The 18,743-nt window shown below is 38.3% G+C and overlaps 1 protein-coding gene across 2 annotated transcripts in view; it reads left to right on the top strand.

Moving 5' to 3' along the window:
- SLC25A13 (solute carrier family 25 member 13) overlaps positions 1-18,743 on the top strand; it is a 99,525-nt gene that overhangs the window by 29,958 nt on the left and 50,824 nt on the right. For both annotated transcript variants that reach the window (XM_053956333.1, XM_053956343.1), the window contains exon 4: positions 6,744-6,859. In XM_053956333.1, the coding sequence (XP_053812308.1) occupies positions 6,744-6,859 (116 nt within the window). The remainder of the gene's footprint in view (positions 1-6,743; positions 6,860-18,743) is intronic.

Raw genomic sequence — 18,743 nt, 5'->3', positions numbered from 1 at the left:
TGTATTTGGCAGCTGAACACCTTAAACCTTGCAGATGAGTTAATGCAATGATTGCTGCCCCAGTAAAAGAATTCTGTAAAAGGTTATGTTGGTAACATTGATGGCATCAAGAAAGCCATGGCTTCAGACAATGTTTGACTGAAAATGTTAAACATTTCTCAGATTTCTTCCCTTGGTTTGATGCCTGCAAAAACAGCATTTTCCAAATTACATGGCTTCAAATCCGTTTTGTAATAAGAAGATTGAGAACATAATCCATACCTTGTGATTTGGATCTCCCTCACAGAAGCTGGTGTCAGGAAGAACAAAATGTAAAACTGTAGCCTATGTGAACTTGTTGACAAGTTGGGATTTCGTAACTTGGCATGATCTTGTAAGAGTTTTGCGGTGTAATATTGAGGCTTCTAATTGCTGCTTTCTGCCGTGGGTAAGGATTGTTTCTGTAATCCACACTGTGCAGTGCCAGTTCGTAACGTGTCTTTGGAGAGTCTCTTCTGGTATTCAGGCTGTCTTCCTGTTTAGCTAATATGTGAAAGAATGGAGAAAGTTTAGAAAGTGATTAGCTTCTATCTCCTTAAAGTGGCATTGTAGCATTTTTTGCCATGTTGCTCAGTGTTTGTACCTTGTTCTCCTGGTGTTTAAAGTAATTTGCAGAGCAATCATCTGAGGCAAGGGTCAGCTGCTTTTTGGTTCCTGTCATGAAATTTCCTAAAGACAGCAACAGGACTGTTGGTCTTCTCCTATTGAATGTTGCCAACTTGGCAGTCTGGAGCTCCCAGTTTTACAGTGAAGCACAAACCAGCTTTTGTTGGTGTTCATTTTTAATAGGCTTGTCAGTGTTTAGGGACTTACATGTGGTTAAGGTCATGAGAGTCTGTTCAGTGATTTTGTATTATTTCTATTATAAAATAGAAGGTGTCTTGCAAGAGCAATGAGAAGTTAATTTTGTTACAGTGTTAGTGACATAAAGTAGTGCAGTGCTGAAAATACTGCTAGGCTATTTCCAGAAGCATTTGTCCGCTGTCTTGGATCCCTTTTTTGCTCTGAAGAAGCAGCTGCTGTTCATGACTGTTGAGCATGACCACTTGTGACTAAAAGGGTCTGAGCCTCCACCAGGGCTGTTCCTAGCACTCTTTAGAATGCTTTTTAATTCTTTCTGATTTTGGTGACAAGTTAGGTATGTGTATCAAGTGTAATCAGTGTAAATACTCAGATGAAAGGCAGACAGCACAAGAACTTCAGACTCATGAGCAGGGTGTATAGATGAGCAAAGAGTTTCTTACCCAAGAGCTGAAGAAGTTCTTGTGTGAACTTAGAAGAAGAAAAGAACTGAAAAGAGTGTGAAATTAAAAGAACTGTAGCTCTTACATACAATCTCACAGTGATTACTGTAGACAAAATATTATGTAAGTCTAGCCCGTTTCCTGCATTGCCAGAGAATAAGGATTTGAGGGTCTACATGAGCTGCTGTTGTTGTGACAAAGGTATGAGACCTCTTAAGGCATACTCTGTTGTTCAATGAATATCTGTTGCCATGGGAGCAAGTTTTGCCTCCATTTGAAGCCAGGGCAGAATTTGATAGTGGGCTTTTCTGCTGTTCTCTTATGGAGGCATGTTTGTAAGGTTTCCACTAAGAAAAGGAAATACATTCTTTGCCAGACAAATCTTTCAAAGTAGTCGACTGGTAATGACATAAATTTAATAAGTGTTATATTGCATGGTTGTTGTTCGTATGAAACAGATTGAGGAGCCTGGTTCCTGGCCTTAAGCCTCTCACTCCTAATATTAAAAAAAAAAAAAAAAAAAAAAAAAGCTTCATTTAGCCTCAGCTTGATCAGAAATTTCCCCAAAATACAGTAGCTTTCTAAAGGCCTATCAGCAACAGGCCAGGCATTTTCCATCCTGCCTACTGTAATATAATTTCTCAGATTTCTGTTGTAGTTTTAAGCATCTGCCTAACAAAATAAGTATTTACTGCACGTCTCTGTTTGGACTGTAATAACTAACACTTTAGTAAGAAATACCGTATGCTTTATTTTTAGAAAGGACAAAGTATTCAAAAATAACACTTGGAAATGCCAGCATTTTCCATTATTATTGGATATAAATTTATCCTCTAATGCACCAATTTACACTATACTTAGTTTACCTAGCTTGCAGTGTAAAATAATAGATGTAGCTTCAATTTGTGTCCCATTATGTTACCATGTTTAAATTGCTGATACAGTAAAAACATCTGCATTGATTTCTGAAGAAAACCTCTTCATCATTGCATTTGTATGTATTATTACAGCAGGTAATATAAAGCAAGTGGCTTTTTTTCTTTGCATGGCTATGTGCAGACTTTCTCTGGTAGGAATGTGTTGTGTCTATGGGGTGTCCAGATACCATGGGTGTGAGCATGGAAGACAGGAGAGAGTAGTAAAAAGTGGTTTTGCTGCACCATACTCTGTTGTTATGTTTAGACTGGTGCTCTTGTATGTGGGTGCTTTTAAAATATCAAGATTTGAGCCTTCCTGAATAAACTGTGCAGTATTGGCACTCATAATGAGGATATGAAGGTGAAGGAAGACTTTGACTTACTTGGGTGGATTATCTTCAAAACTGAAATAAAATTTCGTAAGCATTTCAGCTTCCTCTCGTTGTGCTGTTAAAATCACTAGGTTTTTCTCTGCTTTTGTAACATAAATGATGACTTGTTTAGGTATATGAAATAACTCCTAAGTAGTATATTGAAGTCCATGTTAACATGTGCTGTTTAATGACATCTAATGATATTCACTGAAGGGTTATGCTAAACCCAAAAGGGTGATGCTAAACCAGAGAGAAAACGTGTTACCCAGGCAACTACCCTTGTGAAGTGTAGAGAAGTGAGCATATGGCTATGTAGTACACATTTTTTCAGCTTCTTTAAGCATTAAGAATCACACGTGTAATTGACTGAAAAATTACTGCTCAGTTACTGTATTGTATGGTCATAATAGAAGTAAATGAATACGTCGTCGTTAGAATAGATCTGTTGGGAATCACTAGCAGGCTAGTCTACTTAGGGAGCAAAAATACAATAAGAAGAAAATAGCTGGTTTAATTAACATGTAAAAATTGGGTTAATTTGAATTCAGCTGGCACAGCAGATATTAATGTCTCTTCTTTAACAGTCTGGATAGAAATACACAATTTGTACACTTTTAATCTTCCTAGTTCTGTGAGTAATTGTTTTAAAAAATGAATATAGGGTTATTTTAAGCATTTATCTGTGACTTAGGGGGGGTTTTTGCTTCCAAGTGCTGAAAAAAAATGCTTCTACTAGTATAAAATCTTGTGATAGTATTAATACATGGAGTTTTAATCAAATCCAGGCCTAGTAACATAGCATATGTTCTTAACACGGTGCTGAGATTCTGCTGGGATAGGTGCTGTGTTTCTTTTCTGTGCTGTAATCACTGTAATGTGATCTGTTGGTAAGGACATGTGCAGGTTGTTTCACACAAAAAGCAGCTTTACCAAAATGGTGTTGGCAGAGATTTTATATTTATAATTCCAAACAATCCTATTCTAGAGTCTTGTCACCTGCTGTCCTTTTTGTTTTTTCTGTGTGCGTGTTTTATAATCTTTGGAACAGAACTTGGCGCTTTGGATCTATTTAATGTTCTGTCAGATATGTAGCCAATAATAATAAATAATAACTTCTTTTTATAGCCAGTAAGTCACATTGTAACAGTAAATATGCATAAATACAAAACAGAGTAGGTTGTGATATACTGGTTTGAGATTGAAGGAAATTTTACTTTTGAAAAAAATTATTTTGGCTTAGAAGGGATGGAAGTTTTCTTCCTTTGAAAGACTCAGTATCTGTGTAGTCTGTGTCTAACAGTGGGGAGTACTGAGAGCTCCCAAGGCGTTTAAAGGACTGATGGATTGCTCGTGTGCATATGTAGCAAGGCACAGACTTCTTTGCCAGTAAAGCTTAAGGCATTCTTATATGTTTGCTGACATCATTAATTTTGAGTTTAATCTTAAGAATACCTGAGGAGTCTTCTTTTTATTCACTTCTTGCACTGTGTTTTAATTTATAGTGGCAGGCTCACAGAGTTAATTATTTGTTAGGCCATTTCATACTCCACATTTCTTTTATTTATTGCAGGTATATCGAGGGAGGTAGTGTAGAACAGCTTTTAGGCCTTCTCTGTGCTGTGCTTTTTTAAAAAATGTCCTCTTTTATTAATCTTCTCATGTTTTTGTGTTCCTTATGGAAGTCGGCTTGTTACCCTGTGAATGTTTGTCTGCTGATGTGCAGCAAGCACACTTCAAGTGTTGATCTAGGAAAGCCAGTAGATGTAATCTTTTAAGACTTCAGCAAAGCTTATGATACTGTTTCTCATAGTGTCCTTCTGGACAAAATGTCCAGCACACAGCTGAATAGCCTGGTTACATGATGAGTGAGTGACTGGCCTACAGGTCAGGCACAAAGGGTTACAGTGAATGGGGTGACATCAGGCTGGCAACCTGTCACTAGGGGGGTTCTGGAGTCTCCATCCTTGGTCTGGTGCTCTTCAACATCTTCATAAGTCACCTTGATGCAGGACTCATAGGGACACTAAATAAGTTTGCCGACTGCTGACATCCTCAAGGGCAGGGGCGCCCTGCAGAGACACCTCAACAAACCAGGGAGATGGGCAATCACCAACTGTACGAAGTTTAACAAGGGAAAGTGCCAGATTCTGCACCTGGGATGGGACAACCCTGGATGTACAGACAGACTGGGGAATGAGAGGCTGGAAAGCAGCATTATGGAAAGGGACCTGGGAGTCCTGGTTGACAGAAAGTTAAATATGAGTCAGCAGTGCCTTGGCAGCCAGGAGGGCCACCCATGTCCTGGGGGGCATCAGGGACAGCATGGCCAGCCGGGCAAGGGAGGGGATTGGCTGCTCTGCTCTGAGCTGGGGCGACCTCACCTTGAATAATGTGTGCAGCTTTGGGTGCCACTGTATAAAAAAGACACTAAGCTGTTAGAGAGTGTCCAAAGGAGGGCAGCAAAGATGGTGAAGGGTTTGGAGGGGAAGCCATATGAGCAGTGGCTGAGGTCACTTGGTCTGTTCAGCCTGGAGGAGATTGAAGGGAGACTTCATTGTGGTTTCAACTTCCTCACAAGGGAAGAGGAGGGGCAAGTACTAAGCCCTTCACTCTCATGACCAGTGTCAGAATTCAAGCAAACAGTATGAAGCTGGGTTCAGGAGGTTTAGGTTAGATATTAAGAAAAGGTTTTTCACTCAGAGTGTGGTTGGGTACTGGAACAGGTACTGGGTACTTCCCAGGGAAGTGGTCACAGCACCAAGCCTGTCTGAGTTCAGGAAGGACAATCCTCTCAGGTACATGGTGTGACTCTTGGGGATGGTCCTGTGCAGGGCCAGGAGTTGGACTCCATGATCCTGATGGGCCCCTTTCAACTCAGCATATTCTCTGATTCCCATAAAACAGGTGACTGAAAATTGCTGTATAGTCACAGGTCATCATATAATTTTCACTTGATGGAAAAAATATATTTTCCAACTTATTCAAACTGTTAATTCTTCACTGTTATTGCATACTGAGTAGAAGTTTTCATTGAACTGGCTGCAGTGTCAAAGTCCTTTGGATCAAAGTCCTAAGGATATAATTAGTTTCCATTAAAAATCCCCTGGGTCTGTGTGTGTTTCTTGACATTGGATACGCTGAATTTTGTGCTTTTCAGAAATAATCCTTGTTCCCCAGCTGCTGCCACATGAACCCATTAAAGCTACGTGCCTGCTACACTGACATAAAGCAGCCTGAGAGGCAGCAATCTTAACTATCCCAGACTGCTAGCAGGCCTGCCACCACATATTTGAAGATGATTTTAAACTCTACGGCACAAACATTAAAGAAGCAGGAAAAAGAAGAATAGTTGGCCTTTGCCTCTTTAAGAATAGGAGTTTGATCTCCATTTGAACTCTTGGGTGTGACGCAGAGAAATTAGAATGTTCAAGGTCTTTGCTGTTATCAAACCTACTGCTGGAAACAATGCCGTGTTGTCTAATTATGTATTTCTGCTTATGAACTAACTTCTGGAAGGACAACCCTGCTTTTATCTATGCCCTACTACTGTGCTAGTACGTTAGGAACCAGGCTGTAATGATGAATTTGAATAAACTGCTCTTGGGCTGAGGAAGAACATGCAGACTACTGATTGAAATTTGTGACTCAACATGCAGGACTGGAGGGCTGTGGTGGATAAGTAATAAGTTGCTAGCAAACAGATAACACATTCTGATCGGTTCCTTCTGAAGTGAGTGGCAGCATGTAGATCTTGAATGGATTTGCTTTCCAAAAGTGCTAAGTACTGAGTCTTGAGGGAAGTTACTCATGTCTTTATTGGCTCTGTCTTGCCATTGGAGGGAGGTAGGCTCCCCCAGAGGGCAGTTCAGTTAGATATTAAAGCTGAGGTGAGTAGCCATGCTGAGTGTTTTGCTTATTTTATGTTGTGTTATGACTTGCTGAGAGGAATAATGCCTTGTTCAACAGACATTTCCATTTAGTGATACAAAGGCTTCCTGAGAGCATTGGGGATAGGGCATTTTAGGTTAAATTTTAATCCCTACTGAATACAGTTTGAACATATTTTGGTTATGGTCTTATTTCTTCTGTATAATCAATATTATATTGTATTTAATTTTTTTTGCGAGCAAGTTGGTTTCATAGCTATTGTTTTTTCCTTCATCCCTTAGGTTGATATCCTTTCAAGAGTTTGTGGCATTTGAATCAGTCCTGTGTGCTCCAGACGCACTGTTCATAGTAGCCTTTCAGCTGTTTGACAAGACTGGTAAAGGAGAAGTTACTTTTGGTAAGACATTCTTAAATGTGCATTCTTGATGTAAAAATCCATACCTATGCCAAACTCTGTTTCACCTTCTGTTACTGTAGGAGACAGTGATTGGTAGTGGAACTACACTAATGCCAAGCAACTTTATGCCTGCACTTTTTTAACCATTTATGTGTGCACAGTATGAAGGCAAGGTCATTGTCATCATTATAGTTTTCTCTGCAGGACTGGTCACTTCTCTTTTTCTCTTCCCCAACATGCTTGTGCACATCCAGACCAGCAGTCATAGGTGGCTATAGGAAATGATTGTAAAACTGCAAGGAAGTTGCCAGAAGACCTGGGTGAATGTTGGGTTTGAAATCATTACCCTGAATTATTTTTTGTTTAAGTTGGCTATATTTCAAGCTGGCTGACTTCTAAGGCTTAAAACTGTATTCTGTGAAATTTTACAGTAATGAATTCATTATTGCATGCCCTCTGCCATTCCCTCCCCCTGTAAAATTCAGCTGTGCATTGGAAGTGTGATGTTTGCACTGATAATGAGATACACTCAGGCCATTTTAAAACTTGATTAAGAGGACTGTTTCTTTCTAGATATCCTAGAGATAGCTTTTGATATCTGCAGGAATATCTCCCACCTGCCTAATGATAAGGGCCATTCAGTCTGAAAGAAGGATTCAGAATTTAGCAGTTTGGACTAGTTTCTGATCTTGAGCTTGCACTTGAAAAATTACGGGGAATTTTTTTTTTTTTTTTTGCTGAGTACCTACACTGGCTAAAATTGCTATTTCTAATCTGCTACGTTTTGACATGTTTATTGCTATATATCAAGTTTTATTGTTTGGCTGTTAAACAGTTCTAAGTAAATGGGAAATTTGACTATATTGACTCTTTTGTCTTTCCGAAATATATGGTTCACACACACATCCATTGCGTTTTACTAGTATTTCCCACACTTGTCTTATGCTCAGTTTAAAAAGCCCTTCTCTTTCCATTTGAACTAACAGGATTCTGTAACCATTGCTTGAAACATCATTGTATTCTTTCTACCATTTCAAAAAATCTGTATTTGAAGTTGTGGCTGGTGAGAAGACTTGCTATCTCTTCTTGTCTCTCTTTTATTTTTTATTATTTTGGTAGTGTGTTGAGGGTGTGAAAGATGTGCTTTTTGTTTGCAATATTTCAGAAGTTACTATAGATGATAAAGGATTTTCAGAAAAAAAATCTGCAGATCATAACCTCGATGAAGGAGGTATTTTGTGCCTAACATTTTTGTGTATGTATATGGGCAGAGAAGCAGTGAGAGGTGCCATGCTTTTAAAACAGGACGGAATGCATATTTTACTAGGGTTTTGTTCCAGTGAAGGCAGACCAGAGTTCCTGGAATGTCTGTGATGTGCAGTTTCTTGTCTGCGTCAGAGCCCCTGGTTGCTTGGAGCGCTCATTAATAATCTAGGAAGAACTGTATTCGTTTGATCTGAATGCTGAATCAGTCCGACTTAACTTTTTAACTCTTGGCATTCTTGTTCTTATTTTTCCTGCTGTCAAATGCTTCCCTTGGGGTTTGACACAGTGAGTCAAAGGATTTGTTTGGCATTTGAAGTCCATTGAAGTCCTTCTAGTGATGAGAGAAAATCCCATGCCAGACTGTATTTAAGGTATTTGAAAGAGGAGACATGCCAACATTGGCAGAACCTCAGATAGCTTTTGTTTAATTCCTTCATCTCCCCTTTTGAAACCGTAGATGTATTTGTAACTTCTGTGTAGTACTTTGTGGCTACGACCTCAGAAAATGCCTGGATTGGGGAGGATGGAAGAGCTGTCTCAGTGTTGTGCCTTCTCAGCAGAAATGGTTGACCTTTAGACAAGGCTAGTTCCTTATTTTACATCACGAGGAGAAAAAAGGAGCTTTATTTTTCTGCTATTATGAAAAACCCCTAATATTTTCATAAATACATTATTAAAATACTATCCTGTAACTTTGCCACTCAATACCTCTGTCATGCATCTTTAAGGCTAATTATGAGATCTTTTTCCATTCACTTGAATGAGAGTAGTATCAAGTCCTTATCAAGGTTAGGAGACTTAAATAGGGGTTTTGTATACTGTGGAATTACAGTGTGAAAGGAACAGAAGAATAGGGAAAGGATAATTGTTCAATATGCTGCTGCTAGTTATAGTATCTCAAGGCTCTCATTTTAAGTCTCTGTCTCATTTTATTGTTGTAAAGAAACAGCATGGCTTATCTGTGCAGTCATTTTTTTCTGTATACTAAAATAATTATATAAATATTTTAGCTTACACCAAGCAGAGTAGTTCCTAGCAGTGAATTTCACATTTTCTACCATGCAAATCCATCTACCTCTTACTCTTTCACAGGTGCACTTGGCTTGGCATCTTTGTTAAAGGAGTTAATAATGAGCTTTATGCCAATGAACTTTTACACTGAATGTGAGATCAAGGCTGTAGATATTCAGAGAAATGTTCTGGGTAAAGAAGTTCCAATTTAACTCTTTGCACTTACTTTTCTTGAAAAGTGCTTACTTTAGTTTCTGGGTTGGAAATGGATTTGCACTTTAGCTGTATGTTGACATCTCTACAATTTTAAATGTTTCATTTCTTTAAAGTGGCAAGTTAACTGTACCTGGTTCTTTGACAGAACTATTACCTATTTAAAAGAGCTGATGTGCAAGCAGTGTGGGTACATGGGGGGATGGGAAGTATTTCTAGTTTATTGCTTTTTGAGGTGAATTAAATGGCCACTAGTAAATTAGTGGCTAGTGACTGGTTGAGACTACACCTGGTCATTGCATCATGTTGTAGATTTACTTTCTGCTGAAGTGTCAAAGCTTTGACAGTTTGTAAGGAGTTAAAGCTCTCAGCAGGAAAGTTTAAATTCGAGGCAAAGAGCAAACCATTGCTTCTTGCTGTTGAGTGTTGACAGGCACATAAAAGCTGATAATGTAAGTCCAGGGGTTTAAGAGACTTAGTAGAGTTGCTTTTTTGTCGTGTGACTGTATTTTAATGCCTCATTAAAGAAGCAGAGTCCTTTGAAATTCTTTACTAGATGGCATTTAAAAAAAGGTGAGATGGTTGCATAAAAAAGTGTTTAAAAACGAAGTCATTGTAACTTTCATCTTTAATTTTAGATGGGTAAAGTAAATGATGGTCCCTAACAGTTCTGAGCTGTGAATAACACAGCAGTGATACCCAGGAACTGGAACTTACCTTTTCTGATACCAGTTCTCACCAGACCTGCTGTAGGGCAAAATAAGCGTTGTCCGTGTTGATTTTGCTAAGAGAGTAAGCAAAGGCACAATAAGAGCTGTGGTTGCCCAAGTCTCTGCTGCCAACCATTATTGAACCTTCTTTAAAGATTTTAATTCTGATTTGTATTAAAGTAGAATTACCCACCAGACAGAAATTCTTGCTCTTGTACTTAATGAAATGGAGCTGTGGTATAGTGTGTGGTTTTATGGTTTTGGTTTTCTTTTCTAGACATCCTCCAGTTCAATCTGAGGCTGTTTCAAAATGGATGCTCTGTTGTGCTGCTTTGAGAAATATGAGTATGCTGTAAAATGTCAGTCCTTTAATTAAAACAACAACAACAAAAAAAAAAAAAACAACAACCTCCCCCCAAAGCCAGCAAAACCATGAAGGAAATAGAGAACCCAATTCCCAAAGTTTTGTTTGTTAAGTGTAGCAGCTGCAGATTCAAGCACTGTATTTTGCTTTTGTCTTTAAACGAAACTTTATTGGTATGCAGACAGCAGCTATTGTGGGTCTCTGCTTCTGTTATTAATTATATCAGTACATTTCTTAGATAAACACATTAATTAAGGATACATCTTACTAAGTGCTCCTGTTAGCTGATACCTGATACTTGGATTGCCTGAATACTTGTTTGTAAACTTTCTAAGAGGACATAGCTCTTAGGAGAAGTTTAAATAGCTCCATAGCAATTGTGATGAGCTTCAGAGTTTTTTCCTCTATGATAATTCTCTGATTTTTTTTTTTATATGAAAAAAATTATTAGCAGAGTTTCATAATTGCTTTCATGACCAAAGAATTAGCTTCTGATTGTGGGATGTAGCTTTTGCTTTTGTTACAGAGGATTACTTGTTTTATGCTTTGCACTGCAATTACTGATATGACTTGATTGTTTTTATGGAATCAGTAATTCTTTTTATCTCTTGCACAACACCTAGCTTAGTGATGCCCAGCCTGGTACACCATGTAAAACAATGAAAAGCTGAATCTGAACAACAAAATAAATTGCTGTAGCTGTAAGCTTTGATCTCTTGATAAACTGCAGTATTTAGTATTTATCAGTGATACTTCCATTGCTGGTTCAAATTCCTTGAAACCAGTTGTAGCTAATGTTTTGATAGCTTACACATCACAGCTTTACCTATACAGTGAAACATTTGCTGATGTATAAATGACAGCTGCCTAGATACAATGGATCCAGTGGCAACATTGCAGATGTGAAATCTGTTCAGTCTCTGATGATTTTTGTTGTTTGTACAGTGTTGGATTTGCACAAATAATTGCCAGTTTTAGTTACAAAAGGATGTAAATTAGACTTGTTAGTATATTTATTTTCTTCAAAACAATTTTTGAAATCTTCTCAGACTATTTTTTTGGAATTTAATTTCTAGACATATGTCAACTTGGCCAGTTTTTGTTTTGTTGGTTTTTTTTTTTTTTTTTGTTTGTTTGTTTGTTTGTTTTTTGTTTTGTTTTTGTTAACCAGGCAGACTTGGATGCAAGCATCTTAAGTCAAAGAGAGCCTGTTAGGATACAAAGGGAATCTGTTGTTCTAAATATTAGGAGAAGATTTGTCCTATTACACCATTTGGTTTCATTTGGTCTAGAAAATGCAATTGAGTTTTCTACATCATCCAGAACTGAAATGCAGTGTTTCAGTTTGTTCTTTGTTGTTGGTTGTGTTCTGTTGTTTTGTTGGGGATGGTAAGAGAATCATCAAACGATTCAGACTGGAAGAGACTGTGGTTCAAACCCCTGCAGCACCACCATCAAGACCAGTTGCTCAAGGGGAAATATCTAACCAATATTTTGAATAATCTCTGAGGCTGGAGACTCTGTAGCCTCTATGAGCAAGCATTTCCCAGCGTTTGATCACTATTATAGTGGAAAACTAAATTCCTGATGCCTGGTTGGATTGCCAATGTTCCAACTTGCATCCATTGCCTCTTGTCCTGCTACTGTGCATCTTTGTCTTCCCTTCATCTGTTGGGTAGATGCAATGAGCTCCAGACAGCAATGAGCTCCTACTTTAGATCTCCCATCTCCAGGCTAAGAAAACCCCATTCCATTAGCCTCTCTATGCATGTCACATGCATCATCACCCAGCTGCCTTGTATGGAGAAAATAGAAGTGATGTTCTGTTTTTGTTAGCAGGTTGTGCTGTTTACCTTGGTGAAAGTGGGTTTTTTGGGTTTTTTTAAATTGTTATTATTACTCAGGGCAAGAGGAGTAGATTTATTTTTTATGCCCACAGGGGGCCTAGCACTTTTCAAACTTGAGGTCTTAGGGTGCTGGCAGTTTTTTTGCTAACTTCTAATGAGGCCAGGAAAGGTAATAAAAAAATGTAAGGCTGTTTCTAGTGAACTGAAATTATGGATAGCCATAGTTCAAGTAGAAATATTTTTAAGGGATTGCATTCTGGAAAATTTCTGAAGACATTTTAAGTAAGCAAATTATGTAATATTCCATGTATAAATTCATGTTATTCCTTCTTATATACAGTGGAGAAAGAAGAAGCAGACAAGATTGAATCCAGAGTCTTACTTGCTGAGGGTGATAGTAGTTTTGGAAAGAGCCTGCTTTTTTGCTTTTTGTTTGGTTTTGTTGTTTTTTGTTTGTTTGTTTCTGGTGGTTTTTTTTTTTGTTTTTTTTTTTTTTGGTTTTTTTTGGTTTTTTTTTTTTTTGTTTTGTTTGGTTTTTTTTTTTTTTTTGTTTTTGTTTTGTTTTTCTTTTTGTGGTATTTTCAGTATTTAACACAGGTAACAGAAGTGCACAAGTATCTCAGTCAAAAATTAGGGCCAAGTTGAACAGGATGCTGTATGAATATGTCATGAGAAAGTGAATTAATAGTTTTCAAAAGTGATAAGGGCACAAACAACCAGAGCCAGGGGGAAGGTAAGAGGATAAAAAAGACAACAGTTTCAGCAGATTTGTGAAGTTGAAGCTTATCATGGATTTTTTTTGACTGGGAAAAATCATGAAGACACAAGCATGTTCTGTGTAATAGTGTTTTCATTAATGTGAAATTAATCTACAAGACTGCTCTGTCCTTGTTGAAAAGTTTGGCTAGGGCAATGAATTATGTTCAGTAGCTAGTGTGTCTCTCCTGAAAGAGAACGCATGCTGAACATTTTTTAGGATTAGTAATTGGACTTTGTGGTTAGCTGCTGGCATTTTGGGGGATCTGTTTGGTTGTTGTATTCTTTGATAGACATTTATTTTCCAATACAACATTTGATAGACATTTATTTTCCAATACTGGTCTTCATCTCACCTCTGCGTACAACAGGTGCTGTACAGCCTTTGTTGCTTCTTCCAGTCACAAAATGGTTGTGGCTCCCTTCGGAACAGAAGTGACCAGTTTTAGTGGGAGACTCCAGGCTCCTGCTTCTCCAACCTGATGTGGCTGCCTCTGAGGATGCTGGCACTCCACTGGGGCTGTCGCAATACAGTCTTTTTCAATGCCTGACGGTGTGCCAATGCATTTTCTAAGAGCAGCTCAACAAGTATCATAAGCTTTTGCTTCTCACTGATGGACTCCAGATGTCGGTATGTTATCTGGAGGTGAAAAAACATCCATTTTTTTACATATGTGGACCTTTATTGCACTTATTTAATGATCAGCTTTTATTACAGAAAGAACTACTCTGATTTTTGAAACTTTTTAAGTGATATATGAGTGTTTTCTGAACAACTGAATGTAGATACATGGGAATATAAGATTGGCATGTGTATGTGTTGTATGGTATCTTGTCAGAGATCTAAAGAACTGCTTGGAAGATGTTCCAGTTCAGTGGGTTAACAATCCTCTTTTTACGGAAGACCAACTGTAGATTTGCACAATTGACTATAATGGCTCCAATTTTAAAAGATAGAGGTAACAGAGAGCACTTCCAATTGGTGGGATAGTTCAAGAATACTACATGCTCAGGTGGTAAAATATTGTGCTTTGTGCTGTTACTTCATGCTACTTAATAAGAAAAAAAAAATAGGTGTGAGAAGGGTGGGAACACGCCAATTTAAGAGTCAGTTTCAACTGTATGAGGTCACTTTTTAGTTAACAGAGTAACTCTTTGGTAAACTGAGGGTCAGCCATCTGTATATCCTGTTGGAAAAAAAAGCCCAACATGATTACTAGGCAGCACTTGGGCAGGAACCAAAAGCTTCTACACCAGAGCATATTTTAAACCATGTCAGGAGCTGTATATGACTTTAAGCTTGCTTTTTATTGATATTTTTTCCCATCCCATTTTCAAACTGGCCTGGAATTGCAGATTAGAAAGTAGAAACTTCAGCAAGTTCTAGGAGCCAGAAAAGTGTTTTGTTATTACAGATTTTAATATGAAATTTCAGATAGCAAAATACACATATTTTTGTGGTGTGTGTAATTTAGTTTTCTAAATTGGAAAATCTGCTGTTACCTAGCAGTTAATGACTATTTTTTCCTAACATTTGGAATTCAGGACCTGATTTAAGAAGCTGATAAAAGAAAACAAAACTGAGAATATGTTGGAAGTGCTCAAAGTGAAAATTACAGTTTAGATAGGTTTGAGGGTAGATAGTTAGACATTTTAATTGAACTAAAATAGTTTTATACTAATACAGTACTGTTGTGGGAGTACATTTTGTGGTGTATTTGAAATTGAAGTATTTAAGTGAGGGAAAATGTGTGTTAATGCTTTGCAAGAAAGTGATTTTTTTTTTTCAATATCATCTATCTAAGCAAAATAGCTGTTAAAGACATAGAGCTTTCAAGTCTATGCTGGAAAGTAAAGTGTAAAGTTCATGGTTATTTCTTTGAGCCTCGAGTTTGCTTTTATCACTTTGGCTGGCATATTAAATTGCTGTAGGAAACAAAAATGTGAATTCTGAAATAAGTTTTTTATTGCTGGACAGCTACAGTGAAATTAGTCCCTGTCAGTGTAAAAAAAAAAAAAAAGTGTTGATTCTGTCTACATTTGAAAAATATACTTGCAAAATAAATAGTTTGAAAGAATTTCAGATTTAATATGTCAGAGACTTATGGACCATACCCAGTAAAGATTTTAGTAGCTTGTTCTGTTAGGTGACTTTCCTCAGACACAAAACACCGTGGAATAACGACTTTCAGAGTTTTCCTTTTACAATGTAAAATTTATACGTCCAAATTTCACTTGGAGAATATTTGTGGTCCTTTTTGTGTCAAGCGTGTCTGTAATTATTCCAAAGCAAGCTTTATTTCTATTTTACTTCTTAATCACAGGAAATGGAATGTCATAGGAATGAAAATGAAATGGAATCACAGGAATGAAAATGTGAATGCAGCATGCTTGTTTGTGCAATAAGCATTTAAAAATACACATCAGTACACTGCAGAGAAGAAGGTTCCCAGCACTTAAAGGACCAAAAATCCCCACTGTAAATCAGCAGGCAGATCACTTGGAGAGAAAATAAAACAACTGTTTCATGCAGTGATCAGAAACGAATGGCAAGGTTGCTATTTTTTAGTTAGAGACCAGGGAGGGACAAACAATTATTTGTTTTAGAACCTTGCAATTTATTTTAAAATTGAGTTTCAAAGTTTAATTTTTTAAAAGATAGATAAAAGTGACAGCATGGATTTCTGAAAATGAGTGTTTAAAATCTTCAACCTATTGCTTATTTTGCTTTCTAACAGCTCTGGTTCAAACAATGCAAACACTCAAATGGTTGTATCTTTTGCTACCTTTAGGTTGATTTTGTGCTGTTACGGCTCTTGACATTGAAGTCTTACCATTTTGCTTTTTTATAACTAAAGCAATTAAACAGTGTTCTGAACTGGATTTTAAAGCTTCCATTTATCAGATATTTTGATTAAATACTTGTTTAGGATCAAAGCACAGTTGCCCAGAGGAGCTGTAGAATCTCTGTTGTTGGAGGTATTCACAGAATCACAGATTGGATGAGGCTGGAAGGGACCACAGTGGGTCATCTGGTCCAACCGTCCTGCTCAAGCAGGGTCATCCCAGAGCACATGGCACAGGATTGTGTCCAGATGGTTTTTGAGTATCTCCCGTGAGGGAGACTCTGCAGCCTCTCTGGGCAATCTGCTTCAGTGCTCAGATACCTACACAGTAAAAAAGTTCTTCCTCATGTTCAGGTGGAACTTGCTGATTAAGCAATACTGGGGCCAGTGTTGTACCTTGGGGAACACCACTAGTGACAGGCCTCCAGCTACACCCTGTGCCACTGATTATGACCCTCTGGGATTTCAACGTTCCCTTACCCTGACGTCCTGAGTCAGAAATTCACGAGGGGGTATTTGAACCTCATCTGGCCATGGCCCTGAGCAACCTCTTCTGGCTGAACTTTCTTTGCCTGGTGGGTGGACTCCATGAAATCCAGATGTCCTTTCCATTAATTATTCTGTAGCTCTGAAACAGGTTCCTTTAAAAAAAAAAAAGTCTAAACAGACATCATAACTCCTAGATACTGAAGCACATCTCAGCTTCTCAGTGTTTTGCTGTGTTTAGTTAAGTGATTTGTGGATAGCTGTGGAACTTCCAACTGCAGGTTTAATGCAAGACTACATTTTTTTCATTGTCTATTTTTATTTTAATACTGGACCTAGATGATTAGGAGATGACACTGTTAGAACTGAACAATAATAGAGTGAGTTCTGGTACATAATTGGATACCTTTTGATGGTTGAATAACAAGCTAAACACTTCAATTTTTTTTGTGTAGTATGAATGGTTTTAATGTCTGAATCGGGCAATCTGCCTACAGATGAGACTTGAGTCAGTGATGAATGGGTAGATGAATGGGTAATGAGACCTAGCGATGGAAGAGGAAGAAGACTTTTCACTGGGCATAGGAATTTGTGCACCATAAATTGCAAAAAGGAAGTATGGGGTATCTGTAAAAATGCAGTGGCAAAGAGGATACCACATCTCATGGCATCAAAGAATCAGTAGAAGCACAGTAGGCAATCTTCCAGTCAGCTGCCTGCACTGTGTAATCCAAAATGCATTCTGTCAGAAAAGCATCTGGTAGTAGTTGCCAAGTCATATTGACATCAATATACAGTATGATTGTGAAAAGATCAAGTTGTGTGGGTTCTCTTACTGTATCTACACTAATGCGGTAGTCTGTGTTTTCCAGGTCATAGGAAAAATTAAGTGCACATCTTTAACTTGGAATGTTTAGAATGATACTTGTACTTACATGAACTTCTGAGACATGCTTGTGGCCTTTAATCTCTAAAACAGACAAGGGAATGCAAATGGTCTGGATAGAGACCATATTATATTCCAAATTGGCTTGATGAGGTTTTCACTTTCATTGCTGTGCATTCCTTTACCTTTTGTAATGCCAATAATTAAACATTGTATTTAGTCTGAAGTTACCATTCTTTTCACTTCTTGACATTTGGGCGTGTCTTGGTCATGTACTCTTGCAGCCTAGAAAGCCAAGCGTGTACTGGGCTGCATCAAAAGCAGCATGTCCACCAGGGTGAGGAGATTCTGCCCCTCCACTGTGTTCTGGTGAGACCCCACCTGGAGCTCTGCATCCAGCTCTGGGGTCCCCAGCACAGGAAGAATACGGACCTGCTGGAGCATGTCCAGAGGAGGAAACACATGATTAAAGGGATGGAGCGCCTCTCCTCTGATGAAAAGTGGAGAGAATTGGGATTGTTCAGCCTGAAGCAGAGGAGGCTTTGGGGTGACCTCATTGCAGCATTCCAGTACCTAAAGAGAGCCTACTAGATAGGAAAAGGGAGAATGGTTTTAAACTGGGAGAGAGTAGGTTTAGGTTAGATATATGGATGAAATTCTTTACTGTGGGGATGGTGAGACACTAACAGGTTGCCCAGAGAAGTTGTGGATGCCCCATCCCTGGAATTTTCAAGGCCGGGTTGGATGAGGCTTTGAGAAACATGGTCTAGTGAAGGGTGTCCCTGCCCATGGTAGGGCGGTTGAAGCTGGATGATCTTTAAGGTCTCTTTCAATCCAAACCATTCTATGATTGTATGTTTCATTTTCTTGAGATGGAATTTTAGTTTGGGGCTCCAGCCAAGGAGGATTTACAGGACATAGAGCTGGAGGAGCAGGATACATTGTTCCTTCAAGGTGGCTAATGCATGATAATAAATTAAAATAAAATTACAGGGGCTTATTCAAAGGAGACTGTAACTTTCTTATGTTAACAATTTGAAGTAAGAATTGTGTAGAGCCTTGCCCATCAAAACAAATTGAGACTCATTTTATACTAGCTAAGTTTCTGCTATCTTTTACCTTGTATCAGGTAAGAATGCACCCTTCTTCTCTGACAAAGACACGTCTGGAGTCCAGCCAAACATAGCTTTTAGTAAATGATGATTTATTCCTAATCTTATCCACACAGTATCAGTGGTTTGCTCTGGGGAAATTCTGGAGCTGGGATGAGAGGGAAAGAGGAAGCAGATGAACATCTGATTTCTCTGTGAATGTCTTTATTTATCTGGAAAAGGAGTGGTTACTACCAGAAAGAGACAGCCTTTATTTCCTTTTGTATGCAGGCAAGACAAGCTGTCTTTTTCATGCCTGTTGCCTTCTTTGAAGAATGTCTGGCAGAAAGCAACTTCATAAATGTGATCTCCAGTGACATGTGGCAAGGTGCCTTGAGCTGTGTCAAT

This window comes from Vidua chalybeata, chromosome 1 (assembly GCF_026979565.1).
Source record: "Vidua chalybeata isolate OUT-0048 chromosome 1, bVidCha1 merged haplotype, whole genome shotgun sequence".
NCBI classification, from domain to species: Eukaryota; Metazoa; Chordata; class Aves; order Passeriformes; family Viduidae; genus Vidua; species Vidua chalybeata.
The sequence above is the reverse complement of the archived record's forward strand: the minus strand, read 5'-3'. Positions and strand labels throughout refer to the sequence as shown.